The 26,321-nt window shown below is 29.0% G+C and overlaps 1 protein-coding gene across 9 annotated transcripts in view; it reads left to right on the top strand.

The window, feature by feature from the left end:
• Nucleotides 1–19,927, top strand: part of LOC119632435 (poly(rC)-binding protein 3) — a 36,218-nt gene extending 16,291 nt beyond the window's left edge. Inside the window, exons 7-10 of one of the 9 annotated variants that reach the window (XM_038025337.1) lie at nt 4,093–4,230; nt 8,368–8,452; nt 8,538–8,805; nt 19,699–19,927. In XM_038025337.1, the coding sequence (XP_037881265.1) occupies nt 4,093–4,230; nt 8,368–8,452; nt 8,538–8,805; nt 19,699–19,783 (576 nt within the window). In that variant the 3' untranslated portion in view covers nt 19,784–19,927. Of the gene's footprint in view, nt 1–4,092; nt 4,231–8,367; nt 8,453–8,534; nt 8,806–12,488; nt 13,388–19,698 lie in introns of those variants that run through there. The other 8 variants (XM_038025336.1, XM_038025341.1, XM_038025332.1 and 5 more) reach the window with 8 other exon arrangements.
• Nucleotides 19,928–26,321: the final 6,394 nt, after the last annotated feature.

The following is a 26,321-nucleotide window of genomic DNA, read 5'->3' as shown; positions in this document are numbered from 1 at the left end:
TCTCTCTCTCTCTCTCTCTCTCTCTCTCTCTCTCTCTCTCTCTCTCATTTACGGCCTAGTTTAATATGGATAATCTCTCCCCATGCAGATAATTGCCATTAAATGTAGATACACCAGCGCCTGATACAACGGTGCTGTTGTTTTTGTGTCTTTCTTCTCGCTTCCCCACCGCCACTATCACCGCCATTACTTATCATCAACATTCGCTTAGATAATGTTTGACGATATACTGTGTTTTGGAGTATTTAGAGTGGAAATTCCTTTTTCTTTTTGGTTTTCTTTCTCTACTTCATTTTTTACTAAAATCCTACGAATTGTTTCATTTTTGTTACTTATAATAATTTTCTACACAATTTAAGATATCATTAGTTATCCGAGAATTTTTTCGTTTAATTTTATTCAAATGCTCTATCAAATCCGCAAAAAATTCATGTAGATTGACTATTATATTGAGTCGCGAAACGAGAATTCAGTTTTGAAAATAGAAAAAATTGACGAGTCTTACAAAAAGTTAGTATTGAGTGAGTTAATTGTTTAATGCTAAGCTTTTAGAGGTCATTCGATCGGTTAAGTTGTCGATTTAATCATCTAATTAATCAGAGAGCGAGAAGCATATTCAATATCACATTGTTTTAGTTTTAAATATTTATTATTAAGGGGGAAAACTAATACATTGGGTTAGGCTAGACACATACGAGGTGTGTTCAAAAAAAGGTCATTTTTTATTTTTCCGAAAAATATTCATTTTGTGCTCTTTAAAGCAATTCCCCTTAGGTATAATACGTTGGCGCCAGCCCTTTTTCCAATCGTAGAAGCGTTTTTGATAAGTGCTTTTTGGTATGGTCTTGAGCCCTTCCAACGAGGCGGTATTTTTATCCCCTTCACGATGATAAGATTCCGACCTTTCATGGGTATTTTCAGGTCTGAGGTCTGAGCTGCCGCATTATCGTGGTGCAATATCCATGACTGGTTGTTGCACAATCCCGGCCTTTACGCAAACCGAGCATAACTTCAACGTAATATTCCTCCTATTGATCGTATGATCTTCTGGGAAGAACTCACAAGTCACATAACGCCATTCTAATCGAAGAAAATATTGAGCAAAATCCTCACATTTAAACCGAATTTGGCGTGCTTTTTTCTGTTTCAGTTATGATCATTCCAACAGCTCCCGCCTGATGCTTATGCGACCGTTTTGTTTGGTCAAAATTCCGCAATTTCGGAATAAACTACCCAGTCACCCGTACCATTTATAAACATTTTTTTCTTCTGCTCAAAGTAGATTCAATATTTTAAGTGAATTGGATCACTGGATTTTATTTTTTATACAAAATTTTTATACAGTTTCTTTCATCCATTTTTTTTGATAGCAAAAAATCGCCAAGCGCACGAAAACACGTCTTAACTTTATATCTGTCAAACACTACCAACTAAGAAAAGCAAAATAACTGATGATGTCAATACATGTTCGATATATGTGTACCAAGGCAAAGACAAAAATTTGAAAATCGAATCCACAAAGCTAACTTTTTTTTTGTTAAACACACCTTGTAGTATATAGTATACACCAATCTTTTGCGAGAATATTTTCATTCAAATTATTTTGATAGCGTTATTGAGGTAACAGTTATGAACGCATATTGAAGTTAGGTTGAATGTGCGAAAAGTAAAGAAAAAGCTATCATCGCTTCCACCGAAATATGTCATAGAACGATCACCTAGTTTTGGACTTTTCGAAGAACCGAACCAGTTTATCTAATTCGCGAACTTGTAAACTCTCGAGTGATACAAGAAAAGTTTGAATATGTAGTCGCCCTTTATCATGTTTTTAAAAACTGGGAGTGTACTGCATACGGTTGCCCTCTGAAAAAATAAAGTAAATTATAATGACGAAGGAAAGTGTGGATTTTTGCATAAATGTGTTTGTGCGGAAACGCAAGACGAGTTGACTCGATTAGAAACTCCTTCGACGAGAATAAGAATAGACAGGAACATATGTAGCATCAAAATACATCTTGAACATCGCACAAGGTGTATATAGTCTGTGCAGCGTTTATTGCCACTGTATAAATGGATCAACACCCTTGTGGTGTACGTCCGTCTAACTATTTTTAAGATTCTTAATCGCATAAATGAGGAAAAACGCAACAGTGAACACAAAAAGTAAACATGACTACTTCGCAAAATAGTTCTAGAATTGAAATAAGCTCAAGAATGCCGACAATTTCAAAAGTTTTCACTTCCTTCTAAGTTAGATCTGTATCAAAGATATAAATCAAAAGGTTGTATAAATATTTTCTTTTAATTCTTCCGCAATCCCTTGCGAATGCGATTTTCATACCTATCGCAGATACTTACAATTATACTTTGGAGACTTCATTATATGCAAACTTAATAGATATACTTAAGTAGAATGCAAATAGACGAAATAATTTTGCCATCCGTCTGATGAAGATTTCAATTGCAATCTGGAACGTGTTCGTCGAAGAGCAAATTTATTCTCAAAAATTTTCTTTATTACTGTGAAAATATATTCAAATAATTATAGCAATGTTACAATGCCGAATGGTTTAAAAATGAAAAAATTTTCACGTTTCAATCGAAATCATTGATTGATTGATTGAGGCTTAGGCCGAATGTAACAATTTCTCTTTTATTACATGCATACATTTCTCTTTTATTACATACATTTATAAGTTCGATGTTAAATGTAGAGACGGACATTTTTTCATGATCGTTAATTTCGATAAGTACTTTATGTAATTAAGTACTTAAGTAGCCAAGCTGAAAGAAGATTGATCTTTGTCGATCTTTCGTGTGCGCGCCGGTTGGTCGGTCAGAAACATATCTCTATAGTCAGCTTTCAGACGATGAAAACTTACGAGAAATATCTATTAAATATGTAACATAATTTCGAAATGAATATCTACTATACATACTACTATAAGTTACGGTCTTTGATCCGTTCGGTGGAGCCTGCAATAAATGCCCACATACACAAATCGCGAATTATCATAGTCAGTCTAATATAGTTGGGTGTTTCCTCTTTCATTATACAAGCATAACGCCAAACGTGGAGATAAGTTAAATGTAAATTTGATTTATAATCGATTTCATTATTAAACAGTGAAGATTTCAAGGAAGTCTATACGAAACTTTAAGTTGCGAAACACGTTCTATCTGGGGATAGTCAACTTCAAAGCAAAGTGTTCTTAACATGAGCAAATTAATGAAACAAAAAAAAAAAAAACGCTTATATATGCTCTTGGGACGTTCTCGCGCGATTTAAAGGAATGGTACATGAATAGAATTTTGAAGAAAAGAAAGAACTAACTGTTATTTGTTGTTGTTTCTCTTGAAGCAGTTTCTTCTTTATTCCGTTTAATTGTTTTACATTAGCATTTAATTGTGACAAACTAGTAGTCCATAATTCTTAATTTTAACACTTTTTTTCCATGAATTGTTTTCGTTTTTGTGGTTTGTTAAGTTTTCCGCTTTCTACGTTTATTTTCCACTGAGTTTATCTGTTTTATACATGCGTACATTCAATGGATTTTCTCTTCTATTTTCGTTTCATATATATGTATATATATATATATATAGATATATATGTATATATGTGTATATATATATATATATATATATATATATATATATATACGTATATGCATATGCATATACAACATCAGCAGCAAAAAAAAAAATGAATTTATTTTAGTTAATAATTCATTTATATTTTTTTTCTTTATTTCTTTTTGATTTCAACAAACAAACCAAACAAATAAAAATTAAAAATAAATATAACAATTTGTTTTCAAAAAACAAAAAAAAAAAAAAAACAATAAATATCACTGCAATTACAAAACAACAATGACAACAACAAAAACAATATGAAAATTTTATTAATTATTTATTAAAATTTCAAAAATGAAACGAAAACATAAAACATTCAACAACAAAACATCACTTCTTGTACTATTTTATATATGATGAATTAATGACGTCAACCACTACCATCACCACCACTGCAAATACAAAAAAAAAAAAAAATAAATAAATAAATAAATAAAAAAAAAAAATAAACCTCTTTAGACCTGCCCAGTATTTCCACTTGCTTTGGCTACCGGTGGTCTTCACGCTGGTATATCGGGTTTAACGGATCCTTTATTAAAGGGCGCACATTTGCCAGGAGCGGTACCAGCACACCATCACCTACAGCAATTACCCGATGTGAGTTTTGGTTGAGAAGATGTTTGAACCATTGATTGCATATTTCTTTTTTTTCGATTACAAAAGCAAAAGAAAAAATAAAAAAAACAAACAACCAATTGAAAACCCCACCCCTGGCCATTGTCCGCAATTCATAATCAACCTGCCCGCCTGCCTGCCCTCCCTCCGGACCCTCAAACAACAGTTTCTTCTTTTTTTTTTTATCACATATATAAACAAATATATGAAATTTACTACTAATTACACCTAAAACTAAATCTTTTTGAGTCTGTTTTCAATTTTCCATAAGTTTGCTAATGTTTTAATGGTATCATCCCTTTTGCTCCTGTATTTATTATCTTCCCATGATCTTTCTCTCTCTCTCTCTCTCTCTCTCTCTCTCTCTCTTACTTTTTCTCTGTATGTATGTGCGTGTGTGTGTATGTGTGTGTGTATGTATGTGTGTGTAAGTACTTATGAATACACATAAACATCTATATTGTACAATATGTAAATTATGTAAAATTTAGGCCCTACCCCCGCTACTCCTGGTTGCTATGATCTACCTGAACAATTGAACATTAGAGTTTTTTTTGTAGGTGGTTTTATTTTGAGACATTTATTTATTTATTTATTTATTTTTTTTGTTTTTTAAATACGACAAAGGAAATCAGTCGTGGAACGATGTGAGACAAAAGCTGATTTCATTTGCTTTAATTATTGAATTCTTATCCTATAATTATATTCTCTCCTATGCTTCCCTATTTTGCTCTTACATTATTGCTTTTAATTAAACATCTTATCCCGTCGCTTTAGTATGTCATCTCTTCCTATTACTCCTTGCGTTCACTTCTCAATTCTGTTATGTTATTGTTCTCTTTTGCATGGCATGAGGTTTGCTGTGCATTTCTTTCTTTCTTTTTTTTTTTTTTTTTTTTATTTCATTATATGATTACTTCCTTTTTTTGTTGTTGTATGTTTTTCTTTTATTACCTCTCTGTCAAACAAACACAATATAAAGCAAAGTTTTTATATTAAAAGCGGAAAAAACTACTTTGTAAACACATTTGTAAGAGAAAAATTCGGTTACACTGCTGTAGGTAATTGGTGTATAAATGTTTTCAAGCCTTCTCCTCCACCAGCATTTTTCTTTTCACATTTCCGACTTTTGACACTTTTCTCGCTCCTTACCCCGGCTCCCAATCCATGACATTCTGTATCTTCATCTTCGCCCGCACTCTACGCGCTCTCTCTATCGATATATTTCTTCCCCCACACCCCCCCACCCCATCACTCCCTAAGCTCCTTCTTATTATTTCTGTACTGTTTACTTTCAAAAGCTAAATATAAATATTACTGTGTGTTATACTTGAATTTCCAAAGCGCCGCTTACCCTTAAGAAAAGAAAAAAACTTCTTGACACAACAACCACACATCTAGACAAACAGCAAAAAGCAATTTTTTTGCTTCACATATTTATTTCAAATTTATTCTCCGTTAAGTATTTTCTTGGATTTTTTTTTTTTTTTTTTTCATAATTATTTTATAACTGGAATGAGGAAAATTTTTCTTCAGGGCAACGTCAAAGTAACTAAATTAAATTAATTAAAGCAACTAAATTAAATTAATGGCAATTTTACAGCCAGACAAGCACTCCCTCCATCAACGAAGCCGAACCTAATCTCCGTTATATACGATGTTAACCAGTGTAAGAAAAAATTTATATTCAGTTTGAAAACAACGAATATTATCACATACTCATCCATCACTCATTGTTAAATGAGAGCGAGTATTATGTGTATTTACTATACTTGGTTTATTCTTTCCATTGTAACGTTAGGGAAATATGCATAAGAGACATCATAAAAAATAAAAATTATGTAGATATGGTACAGGGAGTCGTGAAAAGTTACAGCCTTCGCAAGCTATCTCGAAATGTTGAGGATATGTCTTCACTCTTTACTCGAGAAATTTAGTAAACAAGAATTTGACTTGACTGATGACAAAACCAAGTCAACCAAGCCGATTAAAGTATAAAATATCTTTATACAAACCGTTTCTGAGATATACTATCGTCTGCGGCATTCATTTCGTACATCGAATGGTACATGTTTTCGTGTGTTCACGAGTTTTTGGAATTTTTAAGATTCAAAAAAAAAAAAAATTTTTTTTTTTCAAATTCACAAATTTTTAAAAAAAGACCACCAAAAAAAAGCTGTGAAGAATATGAATTGTTCATTCGACATTTTTTAGTTGCGCTACTCGATCTACATCTCATCCTTAAATGGAAAAAATTGAAAATCTCGTTAAACTCGTTGGTGTATCTATATAAGCGAAACGTTTAATGTTCTGACTTCAGCTTTTATTGGGTTCTTCAAAGATCCGCAATTACTTGCATACTTGCTATCCACCCCGTTCCTTCTTAAAGAGTATTTAGAGTTTATTAAGAAGAGAAGAATAATTCGTACGCTACCTAAAAGTATTGTCAATTTTTAGGGAAAATCTCTTATGCGACAATGTGCATTGGTCGGTAGTAGGGCTAATTTTTCGTAGCAGCAGTGATTTTTTCGTATCTTTAACGAAGCGGACGCGTTGATTTAACGGATTGCTTTACGTCGATCAAAGTAATGTTTGTTCAAAAGCAAAAATACATACATAGATGGATAGATGGATTGAATTTTTTCTCTGGCCGATTTAGTAGCACTATTTGATTTGGAATTGTGTCGTACTCAAGTAAAGCATTTATTCTGTTTTTTTTTTTATCAATTCTTAATTCACTTACAAAAACTTCGATTATTTCGTTCGGTAGCCCGAGCTTCGTTAAGTATCTACATCGTCTGAAACATCTACATCTACTCAGACCATTTGGAGTTGCTTTTTGTTTCATCTTAATGCATTTTGCGTAGTGTTGTTGTGCCTTAGATAAACATGGAAATAAGAAACTCATTTATGTGGCGAAACTCGACTGTTTGACTTTCGAAAATATAAAAATGCATCACAACCTTTCAAATGAAAATACGTTTCATATGCAGCAGCAGAAATATACTGTCATAGAAGGAGGCAAGTTAGGTCTGCGAAGTTTTCTTGCAAAAATGATTTAATTTTGAAAGTTATTTCTCCTTCGGACTAACTTAGCCATTACTGGGAATGACGCAATTAATATAATATAATAATAGTGTCTACAAAAATGAGACGATGCGAATCGTACGCACGAGTACACTTCTACTCAATACAATCCTACTCAGTTCTAATATACAATTGAAGAATTGAATTTTGTTTATGCCGATCTTAGGATATAACGCAAAGTATACCATGTTTATCATCTTTTAAGTCGTCACATTTGACAATAATTAATTTTAGTCCCCTATGCGTAGTTATTTCCTTCCTTTTTTTCTTTTCCTTGTTTTATTCTTGTAATAATTTCCTGTTGATTATGGGTGACCAAAAAAATCGTTAACGAGTAACTAAAGCCTCTTGTCTACCCTACCGTTCGCTTCTAAGTGAGTGAATAAATACTACGGACAAATATAACATAATTGACTTTGTTCATTTGCTTAGCGATATTTTTGTATAGAATCACGCGTGTTTTGTACTGTTTCGGTCCCGAAGTGTATTCAGTAAATTTGGTGGTTGGTGGTAAAAGGACAACACTTTAAAATTGAAAGTAATCAATTTATACTTATTCTATAATTAACAATAATTTCTTCAAATTTAATTTAGTTACTTTACAATTGCTACGCCAAATATAACAATAATAAAAAAAAAAAATAATAATAATAATCAAAAACTAAACAAACTTGTGTACATAAAATTTGTTTGATTTCTTTTTCTTATCATTATTATTATTATTACTATTATACGTGTTTGTATAAACATTAATTTAATTATATATGACAGCACTCGTTAGAAGTAGTGGTTATGTTATTCGTGTTTGTATTAATTTTATATATTTTCTTCTTTTTTTTTCTTCTTACTATTATTATTATTATTATTATTACTCTTATGAACGTCTATTATCGTTGTTTTCTTTTCAATTATTGATTATGCGTCCTTTAAAGTTCTATTGGAATATTTAGTTGCGTTTGCAGATAGCTTTCGATTAAACACTGTTGTAATCTATTCCCCATTTGTCGTCTTCTTTCCTATCTCTTCGTGTAGGTGGCCAAGAATCCACTGGCAAGTTTAGCTGCCTTGGGCTTAGCTGGCATGGCTCCTGCCAATACCGGTGGCTTAAATCCAACAGGTTAGCAGCAATATATTATTATTATAATCATTTCTAGACATTCATAATAATAAAATGAATATTTAACTTTTGATATAATAAGTAGCTTTGGCTGCTCTAGCCGGTTCTCAGCTACGTACAGCCAATACAAATCGCGCCCAGCAGCAGCAACATGAGATGACAGTTTCAAATGATTTGATTGGTTGCATTATTGGCAAGGGCGGCACTAAAATAGCTGAAATACGTCAAATTTCCGGTGCCATGATACGCATCTCAAATTGCGAAGAGCGTGAAGGTGGCAATACCGATCGTACCATCACTATCAGCGGTAATCCTGATTCGGTCGCTTTGGCACAATACTTAATCAACATGAGGTAAGTATTGGCATCGTAACAACTAAATAGTGGGTGAGTTTAGAGACAAAAATAAAAAAAAAAAACAAAAAAAAAAAAATAGAAAAACTAAAGAAGAATACCCGCAATAATGGGCAAAAAAAAAAAAAGTGAAGAGAAATAATAATTTTGTCGAATTGATTTGATTGATGATTGATTGAATATTGAAAAAATAAATCAAGAAATAATGTATAGACAAATAAAACAGAGAAAAAAATTTACATCGCGTAAGGGGAGGAGGAGTACCTTCAATGACATACAAACATATACACATAACATACCGGTACATAATAAAGTACAACCAAGCGTATAATTGTGTACTTGACAATATATACACACATATATGTAAAATATAATGATCACTATTATATTAAGAGCGTTCAAAATTATTAATTTTTTTTTTTTTTTTTTTTTTTTTTTACCAGAACTATAATATTTCTTTGATCATGTTCATCCTGCCGCCAACAAAAACAAAATTTATACCATTCCTGTATGTGCTTTTTGATATCATTACCCAAAAATCAATAGATGATATATTTGCCCTCCTTCAATCACAATCAAGTCTCTAAATAAGTACTATTCCAAATTCTTCTTTGAAAATATCCTTTCTCTCACTTGCCACCAACCGCCAACCTTCTTTCCTGACGAACAAACATTCCATGTCTTATATAAAATTTGTACATATATATTAATTTAGATGTATGCAGATCTGTAACTGTGTGTGAACGTACGGTTAGATTTTAAGTAATTTAATTATAATTGTTTGTTGCTAAGTAGTAAATACAAGAAAGCTTATAGCCAGCGCATTTTTTTAATATCCAGGAAAAAAAGAAAAACAGAAGATAATTGGATTATTGGAGATGCATCGACGTTTATTTAAACCAAACAAACCAAAATCCCTTATGATTCCTTAATATGAAAAAAAAAAAAGAAAAAAAAAAAAAAAAAAACAATTCAATAAAAAATAAACCTAAAATTATTATTTGAATGCAAATATTCTCATAAGGGGAATCATCTTTTTTATGTGGAGATTATTTTAAGGAAAAGAGCAAAAGATATTTTACAAAAACACCGGTACTCGCTAGCATTAAACTAGGATGCAAAAAATTCAAAAAAACTTAACGTTTGGGGAAAACGAATTTTTTTTTTTTTTTTTTTGCCGTGAACCCAGCTACTTGCTCTTGGCAATCAATCGAACCGATTTATTTCATCTTTGAAGAACGACAGAATTTATTTTTTTCTTCTATTTATTTATTTATTTGTTTATTCATTTTATTCTCCGGATACTGTTACACGTAAACACCAGTATTTTGGAATATGTGGATCTATCCATCATTTCATGTTTGCTGTCAAACCATTATTATAGGATGCTTTTTCCCCAAACTTAAAGCAGATAACGCAAACGATTATGAAATAGTTATTTATTTTATTACTACAAACACCAATTCTGATATGTTATATTAGAGTTGTATCAAATGTTTATAACCTACAGAAATACGCTTCGGAGACGCTATCCACAGAGGTATACGTAGATTTCTGAAAAACATGAGAAACGTTTCTGTTAAAAAAACCGGCTAGAAGAACAAATTCATTTCCATATATTCGGAATCAGTGAGAATGTGAAATCTTCCTAGAAATAAAACTGCGTGAATCATAAATCACATTTTGCTAGCAATTATCGTTTTATACTTCTCATGTAGCTGCGGAACTTGATATAAAATAAAAGCTCAGCTATTTTTAAAAATTTAAGACAAATACAATTCGATCCATAAGTCAGCTCAATTCTTAGAAAACTTTTTATACGAAAGGTTTGGTATAAAAATATGCTGTTTCGCAACTGTCTGTGATTTGTTATCCAATTCTATAAAAATATGAATTCGAATATAACATAATTCGAAAATCATATATAGATGCATATATATACACAAGTAACTCGTTTTTTTTTTTACACGGTAAATAGGTTCCTCAGAAAATGGTGCAAAAAAAAAATACATGCGACATATGATAAATTTGGCGTGATATGTTCCACGATTTTAAAAAATCGTGTAAGATGGAAAAAATCCTGACTATTTTCCGAAAAAAACCCGTACATAAAAAATAATATTGAAATCCATATCGCATACTTAATAAAAAAACGAAAAGCATTCAGTTTTATTACAAAAGTAAAAAAAAAAATTAAAAAAATTAAAATTAATGCACAGTGAAAATGCTGCAGTCCATAACTGAAACATATAACAATTTCAATTGAAATTAAGAATAAATATCAATTCTGCAATTATATAGCGGTATTTGATAACAAGAGTGCACGTTTATTACGAACTGGTTCAAGAATGCTATCATCAGTAGATATGTGAAAATATGCCAAGCACATTTGTCGGTCTTGATTCCTCTAAGGAAGAAAAAAGACCGTGTAAAAAAAGTTGGGTGCATATGTAATATCTTTTGCTCTTCTAGTTAGTTTTAAAGTCCTGCTTTATAAAAGCACATCCTTGTAAAAGGTTTGAAATATTCAGGCAAAACTCGATTACGCTGCAAGCAAATAAATAAAACTGTTAGGTTTTCATATGCAACGCCTACAAATTTTAAAGCGTTGTCTACCCTGTGTTGCAAGTTATTGCGGCAATATTAAGTATTGTCGAAAATGTTTTTTTTTTAAATTCAATTTCTTAATCTTATGTATCGAATGTGTACCATTTAGAAATTTGATATACAGAAATCTCATGTATATCATGTTTCATTGCTTTATCTCATCGCGACTTGGAGTGATGTAGACGTAGGTAAATAGACAAATTGCGCGTTGAAAAAGCAAATATATTGTAAAGACGTTCGCCATGCGCTTTTACTCATCTGGTGAGTATAATACAAACGTAAACGCCTAAGCAGTTTCTGTATTTGCGAAGGCATACTTATGTGATTTCTTAATCGACTTAATATTTTCAATTTGTATATCAATTTTTACGCTTAAGGCATATGCTCATATTCGATTAAAACATGAAAATGAAAACGGAATCATACTTATACCGATCTCGGCTGGATTCCTTCTATAAATCCTTCTTTGCATCTATAAATTTCTATGCAGGTGAAGGGTGCAATAACAGCAAGAACAACAGATTCCGCTCAAGATGAAAAAATCACTTCTGTGTGTTACTAATTTATATATATATATATATATAATTACATTCTTTCTTTTTCCCTTTGCATTAAAAGGTATTCTTTTATTAATGAAATTAAAGGATAGTTAAATAAGAAAAGTCTATTATGCGGTGGGTGGGTTATTAGCATTTCGGAGATATATTCAGAAATCGCGAACTATCATCACTGTATGTTTGCATTCAAATGAAATCGGTAGAAGACATGCTCAACGACAATGCGCGGTTTTTATCGCATGTCAGCAAACTTTTTACCCTACGATATCCACAAAAAAATCCCTCCTTAACCTTATTAAAAAATAATCTTTGAAAATTTTTGCTATATTTAAAAAAAAAAAAAAAAGAAAAAAAAACACCTCAACTCAATTCCACAAAATCAAAATCCATGAAATAGAATAAAAAAAAAAAAAAAAAAAAAAAAAAAATTAATCAAACCTTATCTCTCAACATCTCAACCATACAAACAATATCCTATTCTCCTATTCTCTTTCTCTCTCTCTTTATCCCTTTTTACAGCGTCGAACTGCAGAAGGCAAATCTCCAAGAGGCAAATAATGCAGCTAATGGTACTGCAGCGGCTGGAGGACAGTCTAGCACCAACAGCAACACTAATAATACAACAAATACAACTAATTCAAATTCAACTACATCTACAACACTTAATAATAATAACAATAGCAACAACAATAATAATAATAATAACAATAACAACAACACAAGCACAGCAACAGGAACAAATAATACGAGCGTATTGAGTACAACAAATACAACACCAGCTTTAGCCAATCCTTTGGCAGCTGCGGCTAGCTCATTAGCTTCGGCTATACCGCTGGCCCAACTCTTAACTAAGCCGGGGGCGTTAAACGCTCTAACCAGTTTGACAGCGTTGGGCAGTCTGTCTGATTTATTGGGGGGCTTGGCTACCCTAAGTGGTCCACCAATTCAGACAACCGGCGTACATCGTACGAAAAGTTTCGCTTCTTCGCGTTTCCGCAATCATAACTCGGACGGCAATGCCGAGACCGAAAAAGCTCGTAACAAATTTAATCCATATTAAATGCATCTTAGGAAAAAAATCAGAAATTCTTCAAAATACATATACTAAAAAAGCAAAAACAAAAGAAATATAAAATAAATTAACATTATTTTTCAAATAATGATAATGCAAATGAAGGAAAGTTTGTTGTGGTACGCGCCAGACCTTGCTAGGCAAGTTATTACGCATGTGCAGAAACGGCACTAAAGTAAATAAACAAGACACAATTCGGAGATTAATCACATCGTTGATAATTAATAATAATTGGCGATCAACGGGTAACGCACATGAAAGGCGTTTAAAAAGAATTTTTTTTAGAAAAAAATTTTATAGACAAATTTTGAAGAGCCTTTGTTAAGTTATAAGTTTAAAGTTTTTATTTTTACATTAATATATGTTTGTTTTTTGCATATATGTCATATATGTTATATAGCATATATATATACATAGATATATAAAATTAAAAATGAAATTTTTTAATATATATACATATATGTATGTGTGTATAATACATACACGATACGTATATATATAATTATATATATATATATACTTGATTTTATTCAGAATTTCTGAATTTCTTTTCCATTTTGCTTCGTTGAGCTTTTTAAATGAAAAACAAGCTAAGCTGCTAAACAGCCTTCATTTTACACGAATGACGTTATCGTTATACTTATATTCATATATTAAAGATTCTCTTTAATTATATTCGCTATGGACATTATTATTGTTATTTTTCCTTAATAAAGGAAAGGGATGCAATGAAATTTAATATTCTAGAAAGAAAATCATTTGAAATTGAACAATGTCGGTACCGAAGACAAAGACTATACCATTTATATTTCCCCTTTTTTATGTAGACATTATCAGAAATTTGTAGATTCTTACATATGCATCTGATATAAAGCGTTTCTAAGGATTATCTGACCATTTTTTACATTATCTCCAATGTAATGCAAAACCGACTATCTTATAAGATCTTGTGCGGACATGCATTCAAGTTTCATTAAAACGCATATGAAAGACAGTAAACTCGTATCGTTCAGATACGGCAAATATTTACGTTCCCCTTGAAATTACAAAACAAGCGGTTTCCGCTACTCCATCCAAGGGTTTAATTTACCTCTGGCATATATATCAAGCGCCATCGTAACATATATGCAGAAAACAAAGTAAATTCAATTTCAACTGTCTTTTAGTTAATTGAAATTTCTTACTTTTCTTTTCTGAAGGTTTACTAAGAGTGTTCTACTACGCTTTAAACCCCTTTTTACGTTTCATGCACTTCAACAAAATTGCATACAAATTTGATTATCAATATTAAAGTAAAATAAAATAACAATCTATAGTGATGGTGTTATGCGATCAGGCCTGGATTTCACAAAACGGCTTAAGCCACCAATTTGGGTATTGATATTGCAAGTAGAGTGAAAACCATTATACGATCGGCCTAAATTTCTTTTCACTATAATGAATTTGTATCCCCAAATATATATCAGGTTGATTAAGTATGAGATACTTATCAGCCAAAAATATCGGGATTTATAAAAATATCACATATTATTATTATTAATATTATTATTATTATTATTATTGTTTACAAGGCCTTAGTTTTAACCAAAGTTCTATTCTTCTCCTTTGTGTTGCTTCTTTTTTTTTTCTTATCAAATACTGCGCATAGTTTTATTTTCACGGAGTGCCATTAGCATTAGCTTCGCTTTCATTATTATTATTATTATTATTAAAATCTATTCCGTTGATTTTTTTTTTTTTTTTTTTTCAACGATTTGTCTTTCCAATATAAATTTATATAATTGGTTTCATATATTTGGTGAAAAATACTTAAACGACAAGAGAGATTAGATTGCACACGTGTTATTAATGTAATCAATCAATCAATCAATATTAGATATTAAAAAAAAAAGAAAAATGCACCAAAAAGAAAAAAAATTATTTAACATGACAATGATGACATTCATATTTTATACTGGCTTATAAACAATTTATATAATAACAATTGCATACCTATTATACGGCTCACATATTGACTATTTATTATTACTATTATATTGACATTATTATTATTATCATTATTATTATTATTATTATTATTATGATTATTAACTATACTTATTCTTATAACACTTGCTTTTAACAATCGAAATTTCACATACATTTGTATGTAAAAGAGCATATAATTCACATTAAATTCAACACATATTAAAAGATATATCTATATATATATATATATATATTATATAATATATATAATATATATAATATAAAATATATATAATATATATAATCATTAAAAAGAAGGAAAGAAAGTTTATAAAATGTTCAGGATATAATTCACTTGTGTAGTATCAGCATATTTTTACGATATAAGCTAAAAACCCTTGAATAATCCTAAGTCGTCTCTTAATATCTAACCCATCGCCGAAGATGTTCAATAGTTTTCAAATTAAAAATAAATATTTCACTATAAAATAGTGTTCGAATTAAAAATCAACTTACAAGGCAGGGGTGGCCAACAAATTAATCGCTACATATATATAGAAAGTGCGCTTTCAATAGAACACCTTGAGTTGAATTTTTTAACAAATGTATTAGCTTTATTTATACTCTGTACAAGAATTGCTTAATAGAATTTATCTCATTAATTATATCTAACAATAATTAGGAGTAACATTTTGTTTTGTTATTTTAAAAGTTCCGGACAAAAAGTTGCTTTCATTAATTTGCAAAAAAATAAAAAATTAAATAAATAAATGAAGAAGAAATGATCAGTTTCTTGCCAACCTGTAAAATCGAATCTCAAGTGCGGTAGACTTTTCTTTGGTCGTAACCGTAATCAATGCTCAGTCGCGAAAGGCGACATAATACTTATTGATTGGGCGAGATCCCCCCATCCAGTGGGCTGCGGCAATCACATCACTTTCCCCGATTTCTTTTTCACTCCTCTCTTCTTTCTGACTGTCGCCCATGTTGCACGGAATAGAAGACATACGCCAAAGTAGAAAAAAAAAAACAAAAAAACATGTAAAGAGATCTTAATCTGGCGGGAACGATATAGGGATATATAATTAGGGATCAAGTTTGTTCGTTTGAACAACATTTTATCGCAAATGTATGCACTTGATGGCGGCTTTAAGGTGTAGATTTAATAAATACATATGAAAAATTCAATAACAAAAGAATTATCTTCAAGTACAAGAAATGCCAAATATTTGCCTGAGAGAAATTGAATTTCATGTGTTAAATTGTATTCATATTTCTCTTATTGTATCAAAAGTGTGAGTGGATCTCGAATGCTTACATAATGAAAACAAGTGATCGTAGAAACACAGAAATTGCTCAGACCGCTTCTCTTAGGATATATACTTAGCTTTCCAATCGGGTCAGTCAGTATTGATTGGCCGATTATCGCTTTAACAACGTAAACAAAAGCTTTGCAATTCGTTCGCTGGCCGATATTGCCCTACTGCTTGCCAAAATTCGAGTGAGTTGATCGTGAGATATTTTTATTTAAAGAAGTTCGTTCATATAACAGTAGAAGTTAGTCTCCTTTACTTTATCAAACGGTATATATATATATATATATATATATGTCTTTGAAAAACATTACGTTAAAGATAAAGTTTATTAATTTTTGTGTTTTCCTGTTGCGATCTTAATTAACTGAGGGTCAGTCCGCGCTCAAATTCGAAATATTTTCAAAGTATTGAATAACTGTAGATCTAAATTTTGAAATTTTTCAAATAATTTCTCTTCTATATTTTGTTTTAATGTGAAATCTTCAGTTCGTTGTGTCTTATTCAATTTTTCATTAATATTAAATGAAAAGTGATAAGTTACCAATCTTGGAGTTTTTGAACTCATATTTCGACTATGAAACCTCTAAGGCAAGCATACTATCCAAGACATCTTCCAAACTAATAAAGTAAAAGGGAAAAGAGGTTTTCATTATTGTTTACATTCTTGATTTAATCAACAGCAGCAAGCAATAAGTCAAAAGTGATTAAAATCGGAGCGTAACGGTTTCAAAATTTTCAAATATATAATATACACAAACTTAATTATATTGAACAATAAATGAAATTAGAATTTTTCAACTCATTCATGCGAACATTCTTTTATTTTTATCAAAAACCATAAACGAATGAAAAATTAATTTGGCGCATATCTATTGACAATTGGTCATTTTACACGGCGATGGGTATAAAAAAAAAGAATTTCACTAAAATTCGAAAAAAGAAAACAAAAAATTTAAGAACCCCCGTTTTTATGTTAGTAGTAGTTTTAATTTTAGGATACTTTTTATTAGGCTTAAAGTAAATGAAAATAATATATATTATATTAACTTATAGTCATATGAGCAGAAAAGTAAGAACAAGAATAAAATAAATAAATTAATCATTTAATAATAATAATAATAATAATAATAATTAAACTTCTTAAAGAAGTTAGAATTCCAGTTATTAATGTTAAAATAATAAGGACCAATTCGCTCATAATTTTTAGACATTAACTTTAACATAATAAAAGAAAAACTTGAAATAAAAAAAAATAAAAAAAAATAAATAAATAAATAATAATAAATAAATAATAATAAATAAATAAATTATGCAGGCAAATAAAATTTAAATTATAATTGCCATCGAATAACACCTTTAAGTTAATCAACTTATTGTATTATTAAATCAATCTCTCCGTTCACCGTAAAGAAACAAAACAAAAGCACTTTTGAGCAAAATTGCATGAAACATTTTTTTCTTCTATTTTAATATAGCAAGCAAGAAAATTTCATGCAATTCACCAGCAAGCAAGCAGTTAGGTAAAATTGCATGAAGTTTTCCTTGCATTGGTATACTGAACAACAAAATGTACGAATAATAAAATGAAATCCAATGAACTGCCTTTTCAATCCAAATACTCAGCCTCCAAAAAACAATAGTTGTAATAGTTTTATTCGCATAGCTGAGCGCACGATACGATATCCAATATGCAATATCTTTTTCGTAGATATATGTAGATTTTGTTGTAATAGTAGACTGAAAAATGAAAATTGTTCTCATGTACACGTAATTTAAAACAAAAACAAAAACAAAAAACAAAAAACCAATTGCTCATCAAGCGTAGTAAGCAGCAATCGGCAAATATGCTCTAAAGTGTAATTCGATTTAAAATTAATATCCTTATTTTTGTGTGTTATTGCAATTTAATTTAATTTTAATTTTATATTATTTGAATGTACATTTATTTTCTATATACTTTTATGAAGCAATAATATTCATACAAAATTATTGTTATTTTAAATACAAAAAAAAAAAAGTAAAAGTGCTTCAGAGAGAGGTTTATTAAAGAAACGAATTTGCGAAAAAGAAAAAAAAAATTTTGATTATTTTTAATGAATTGTTTTTTGTCTCATAACCACTCACATGCACACACATAAAATATAAGTAAATACCGGGCTTTATACAGTCTTTATAGCAAAAACATTGTTACTTATTAGAAACAAATACACCACAATATATTAACATAATTAATCCACTTTCATATTACATCCATTAAGCAAGCATACATAAACACATGTTATATATTTAAGATTACCATTTTGATGGAAATAAAACTTTAAATCATCTATGTTAAGGACTTTTATTTGTGTATGGCAGATAATTATGCATAACTTTTTTTGGCATAGCTTTGAATACAAGTTTTATATATAAATATATATATATATATAAATATATATATATATATATATATAAATATATATATAAATATATATGTATATATAAATATATATGTATGTAAAAATATATATATATACATAAATATATATATATACATAAATATATATATATATATTATATATATATATTATATATATACATAAATATATATATATATATATTTATATAAACATACACATACACGGGCAATCGTCCGATTGCTCTTCTTTTTATGTGATATCCTAAGGTTAATATAACATATATATTAAAAAGCTTTGGAATAATTCATTAAACAGTTATAGAAAACGCTTTATATTCACTTTATGCTGCATTTTGGAACGTAGCAGTAGTTTTAAGTCATCTTACCTCAAAGAATCAAAAAAATCCTTTTAAGACAAATATTAGGGAACTTCAAGCTTAAATATATTTATTTAATGAAAAAAAAAAAAGCAGAAAAACTTGATCGAAAGGAATGGTTTTTATATCATTTCATCCAGAATTCGCGATAACCTACAATCAAAGCTATCGATTTTGTGTATTAGGGAGAAGCCTTCCGCAAATGAATGCAGATGATTTAAATCGGTTCGTTAATTTAAAGCAAAAAGTATGGATTTACTTTGCTTATATTTAGACATGATCTGAGTAGGATCATTAAGAGAGCATTCTTTTATTTAACACGTTCGTAACGCATAGAATGCGACCAAATATCATAAGCAAGCCTAGTGGAAGGTGTTGTGTAAGATTCAATCAAAGACAAATACAGTTTCATTTTGTTTAAATTTCGTACACCTATTACAATTTTTGGGACTTTGACAGTTTCAATCATATGGACAGACCAGACACAGGCAGATACATGTATATATGCCTTGATGAAGAGTTGGTATATGAACACAACTTTTTTCTGATTAAATAATATTAGAACAGATTCTTGATTGCATTTCATTTTTGTTTGCAGAATATCGATGGAAACTGCCGGTCTGCCAATTCCCGGTTACCATTATATTGCACCAAACACCATCGTCAAAACGCCAATACATTAAATAAAAATTAAAAAAGAAAACAAAACAAAAAAAAAAAAGAATACAAGTTACAAAAAGGCTGCAATAACAACAACAACAACAACAACAACAATATCAAGAGTAATGCGTTAAGGATACAAACTGAAGACAAAATATAAAACAAAATAAAAATGAACAATAAAAGAAAAAAAAAAGCGAAAAACACAAACTAATATAATAAAAAGGGTAAAAACAAAACAAGTTAAAATCGAATATTTAGAGTATTTACAAAAATTAGATTAAACATAGAGAAAAAGAACCACGGAACGCTCTTATTCGAATGAAAGAAAAAAAAAAAGAAACTTAAATTTATATATATATGTATATATGTATATACACGTTTATATATATATATATATATATACATATATATATATATACAAACGTATACATGCGTATATATGTATAAAATAAAGTGTAAAATGATAATGAAACAATAAACACTTGATATTAATGGAAACGTAAAAGCAATATTGAAATAAAAATTATAAAAAAAATTATTATAATAATAAATAACAGATTGATAAAAGGGGAAAATCATAATAAAATAATGAACATTAAAAAAAAAAAGAATTTAAATTACACAAAAACAAAAAAAAAAAATTTGAAACAATAGAAACTAATATACAGATATATTTAATTAATATGGATTATTTAATATATATAAAAATATATATATACATATATATATTTTCTAGGTTTATACACATTACGAGCATATTGAAAATATGAATTTTTTTTTTGTTTTCATTTTAATTTTTTTATATATAAAAATAAAATGTCTTTAGTTATATTTGATTCATTTTAATAAAAACGGTCTTTTTTTTTTTTAAGAACTTCCCGGTACACGACAATGCACTGTCTTAACCGCGTGATGTTCACTTGTAAAGCAAAAATAAAAAACAAATAGAAAAAAAAAAAAAAACAAAAAAATTAAAGACCAAAACAACACGTAAGACAAACAGCAATTTTTAATTAAGAATAGTCAATGACAATTAATTAATTATTATTATCAAAAAAAGAAAAGAAAAAAAAAAAAGAAAGATAAAGGAAAACACAACAAAAGAAATGTTTAATCCAAAAGAATTATTATTATTATTAACACGAATAAGAAAATTAATTTCTATATCTTTACACTTCCTCCTCCCTCTCCACCTCCTTCTCCTCCTCCTTCCACTTCTTTTTAGCAAAGACATATTCATATACACACATGGTTATATATATAAGTTTCATATTATTAAAGAAGAAGAAAATCCAAATATCTTAAGAGAAACAATTTGTGAATTTTTTTTTCAAATTTTCCAATTATTCAAAAAAGAACATGTGTATAATAAAAATAAAGTTGATTTATTTATTTAAAAAAAAAAAAAAACCAAAACAAAAATAAATAAAAATAATAATTTTCTAAATGAATGAAGCAATCATTGGGAAAGGAAAAGCAAGCAAACAAACAATGCCTTAACTTAAGAATCACAGCCTGCTTGTTACATATTTATGTCACCGATGTTTTCCTTTTGTTTTGTTTTCTTTTAATATAAAAAAAAATATGTTTTTATTTTTATTATATTTTAATGAAACAAATAAACAAAAAAAAAGGAGTGTTTTCGCATAATGTTAGTTTTAATATCAAAATTTTATTTATTGTTGGCGTTTTTATGTAAAAAAAAATTCGTATATTTCGTTTACATATCTATATATATATATGTATATATATGTATTTAATTTATATATATATTTAATTTATATATATATTTATATATTTATATATATATTTATATATATATATATATATATATATACGTACATGTATATATTCATATATTTGTTAATTGAATTTAATTGTTAGAATCAAAGTCTGATTATTTTTCGTACTAAAAATTTATTTATTTAAAAAAAAAAAAAACGCAGAAAAGAGAATTAACGGAAAATTGTTAAGATGAAAACACTCTCGGTATTTTTAACAAATTTATATGAATCTGTTTACTTTTTTTTTTTTGTTCTTTTCTCAATACTTGTTTTTTATATGTATTATCTAGCATAATAATTATAACTCACAAATATATATACATCATTACATACACACATCAACATAAATATCAATTTAATTTTTTGTTTTATTTTAATTTTTTTTTTTTTTTTTTGTTAATATAATAATAAAGTAAAAAATCGAAGATAATAAAATTTTTATTTGAAAAAAAAAGAAACTGGAACGTTAGGCAATTCAAAAAGCCCCAAAGAGCTTTATGCGCAGTTAAAAAGATTTCCAGAAATGCTTATATAAACTAACGCATATAAATACATTCATACCCACACTCCCGACCACTCAACTTTTGAAATATTACACACACACACACACACACAGAAAAGATGAACTGAAGTCAACTGAATTTGAAAATTTCACAAATTACGTTTTTTCGTCGCTAAGCAAAATTGGCAGTGACTCGTTAGAAAGACTTAAGACCGATGAATTCATTCTTGGGTTTTTAACTTTATGGAAGAAAACGTTTTTGAAACTTCAAGTAATTTTTGAAGCTAACTATTCAATTTCCAATCAATCTTTATACACAATATGCTATTAGTACACTCTTTGTCTAAAAAAGCAATATGACTGTCAATTGAATAAAACAAATCTTATTCGAGAAAAATTCAATCAATCAAATCTCAATTTTAAACTACATTGAAAATTCATCCAAATTTCATGTAACAATTTCAAGCGTTTCCGCGATCTAATTCTGGATTCGCTATGAATTGTATCCTTTCATAGATTTTACAATTCGATTCGTTCAAATTGAATTAATCAAAAGCAATTACTTCCTTGGATTTATAATTTACTTCAGTACAAATTTCAAACGGAATTTCCTTTGTTTTACTTGTTTCTCCCAATTACATTTTCACTTCTATGCTTGCTGGCTTCCACAAGCTCAGCTTGCCTTTTCCAAATCACTCGACAACTGATCTATGTTGACTTCTACAAGTTTATTGAATAAACTTGACAACTATGGCCAGTTTACGGTTACGATTGTAATTCGATACACGATTGCTTTCGTATCGGGTTAGATTTATCGTTGGTTGGATTTACAACGGAGTATTTGTGATATTATCGGTGTATCTATAACGAAATGATGATACAAAGCAGACGAAGAAAATCTAAGAAATAAGTAAGCAAACCAATAAATAAAATTTGAAAAAAAAATTGATGAAACATTTGAAATCTATGAGAAAAAATGCAGGTTTTCTTTAAATTTATTTTTCAAATTGTAATGATTTTAAAGATTAATTCAGTACAAGTCTCCTCATATGTGCAAGCGATTTTAAATTAGAATTTAATTATAATTGTATCAATAAAACGGTTTGGAATTATATGGACACATATCTATGCTCTAATTATTATATGGCAATCGTTCTTCAATTGTACTTCTTTTTCGACTTAAAGCACTTGGCACATCGGCAAGGAAAAGCAAATTAATCTTCGATTAAGTAATTAGATCCCATAGATCTATGTATGCAAATTTGAATACGTTTTACGTGTGGGTGCGTGTGTGTCTGTGTGATTGATTGCCACAAACACATCATGTAATCATGAACGGTAATTGAGGTTTTCTTTATTTTTTTTTGATTTTTCAAATCAAATAAATGAAAAAAATTATTTTGGAAAATTTTCCTATTGACAGTGCAAACAAATGTTCTATTAATCGCTTAAGGTTTTTCGATTAATTTAAGGCCAAAATGAATTCATTGAAAGGCACAGAAATTCTCAGTGGATTTCTTCTTATATCGATTTATCTTTACAATCAGTCCGAAAGCTCGTCCTTTATTACTACATTGTCAGGCAAGAATTGGTTTTTATTATTCCTTATATTAAATATATTTGAGTTGTTCATTGCGCAAATCGATTAACTTCATAAATTAAAAAGTTCAGAAATGCCATTAAATTCCCTTTAATGAACAAATTCAAATACACAAAATTAATAAGCAAAAATGGCCAATCATTGGCAAATGAAATAAGTAATAAAGTTAATTATTATATAATTTTGCTTAAAAATTTTCTATAAAAAGAAACGTTAAGAGTGTATATTATAATACATGATTTGTGATGATTCCACCAGCAATATAAACGACGTCTTCTTCATCAGCCTTGTGCGAGGAATCTACATTTCGCTCCCTCTGTCTGTCTCTCTCTCTCTCTCTCTCTTTCCTAATTTACCGTTAAGCTTCTTTTATTATAGTAATCATCTTTAACAGGAGGAATAAATTTTCCATAGGTCCATAATGTGACGCTTTTCGCAGTTTTACCTTTAGGTTATAATAGAGACTGCTTTGCATTTTTTTGCACTTTGTGGTCTACTTGCTACAGATTTCCTTATATTAATCGCATTAAGTTCTAAATCTTCATTATACAGTCACAGTCGAATTATATGAGGCCGGACTTGGATCGATCTCTCTATAACTATATCCAACGCATTTCAAGCCAATTTACTGGAAACCCTGAAGTTATTACTTTTCTGTTAATGACTGAATTTTCGAGGGGTTTTGTTGAAAAGAATTTTTGGTGAGTTGATCATCTAGATTGTGGATTTTGGTTTATATTAAGTTGAGCTTGTTTTTTTTCTCTGCTTCTCATGCGAGAGAATTTTTTGATTGCACTTCTGATGGCGCATGTTTTTGCAGGCGTTAAATTTCTTTCTCCACTCCTTTATGCCATACTTTTTGTTCTTTCATGTTTTTGTAAATTTCTTGCTCAATTATCAAGATTACAACTTCTTTTCCTAGTGCCAATTGTGATCGTCGTCAAAAATTTTTAATGGTGGAAAAATCCGAAGAAAATTATAAAACCTTTCGTGAGTCAGAATTTCTGTTGATAAATGGTATTAAGGAACCATCAGATTACTCGCTGTTTTCCGCGTCCATATTATTGTTGTCGTTACGTCTCTTTCGTCCTGATTATAACGTCATAATATTTATTTCCTGAAATCTGATACGATTTTATAAATACTTGATGCTGGGCCACTTAGACTGCGACTGGCTAATTTATTTGACTTTAATTCTGATTAACTTTACAGGAAACTTCTTATGAACATAAAAAGTTATGACTGACCATTCCAAGTGCTTTGATGCTTATATTTAAGATTTTTTCAAAAGTGGAGTTGATATGCGCAGTGGACGGCTCACTTTTATCTACTATTGAAGACGAAATTGCATAACTTGCGAGATGTGGTATTGGTTTTGTTCAAACCAACAGCAAACTATTATTAGTTAATTTTTTGCTTGTTTCCGATGATAGTTGAAAACAAAAAAATTAAGTCGCTTCTTATGGAAAGGGTTGGTTTTTTTAAAAGAACAAAAAAAAAAAAAAAAAAAAAAAAAACACAAATAGACCTTAAAAAAGGAAGTAATAGGGAAATGAGTGTGAGCGGACATAATTTTTATGTTTTCTTCTTTTTAATGAATTTCTGGCCAAAAACAGACGAATAAGACGAGAAATTATTTTAAATGCTTTAGTTTTTGAAGAATTTGTGTTATTCACTAGAATTATTTACACAAATACGAACAGAAACGGAAAACACACACACACACACAATACATTCGTACACCTGTACACATATATTTAATTATTATCGCATTCATTATAAATATATAAAAATTTTTTTCATTCTTATTCTTATTACCATTATTACTACAATTATTAATATTTGCTATTATAATGGACTAACTGAAAAAGTTGAAAAAATACAATTTAGTTGTTTAGTATGTTTTTATGATTTTATTACAGTTAATCTCTATTAATATTATTATTATTTTAAATATGGTTTTTATTGTTTACTTATATATACATATATATATATGTATATGTATATATATATATACATATATGTATTTACATAAAGAGTAAAGAACACAACAAAACACGATTATTTGCTCAATTAATATATTGACAAAAATCATCCAAAAAAAAAAAAAAAAAAAAAAAAAAGAAGATAAATAAATAAACAATTAAAAAAAATAAAAATTATTTCAAATAAAAATTTCTAAAAATAAAGGCGTTTATTAATCATAAACGGGTCTGCCCGATACACCCTTTACAGAAGAAATTACACACAAAACAAGCATGAAATTAGATGAAAATAATATTGAGAACCAAGTAAAAATAAACAACAACAATTTAGGTTTCTTGTTAGACAAGTAAAAGTAGAATTAACACAAAAAAAAAAAAAAAAGAAAAAAAGAAATAAGATCATAATAATAATTAAACCTTCAATTAAGAAAGAAAAACCGAAATAGAAAAAATTAAATAAAACAAAAATTAATAGCAAATAAACCCAATTATAGACTACCGACATATCCTTAAACCACACATGAACCAGAGTAACAAAACACAAATGCATAATCACATAGCAGCACGTATACATGTATATATATATATATATATATATGTATATATATATGTGTATGTTGTATGTTTGCTTGTACCGGGTACGTGTTTAGCTAACAGAAATCAGAATTGTAGCAGAAAAAAAAAAAA

Source organism: Glossina fuscipes, unplaced genomic scaffold (assembly GCF_014805625.2).
Source record: "Glossina fuscipes isolate IAEA_lab_2018 unplaced genomic scaffold, Yale_Gfus_2 1, whole genome shotgun sequence".
In the NCBI taxonomy this organism is placed as follows: domain Eukaryota; kingdom Metazoa; phylum Arthropoda; class Insecta; order Diptera; family Glossinidae; genus Glossina; species Glossina fuscipes.
This window is presented reverse-complemented; position numbering and strand designations above follow the sequence as displayed.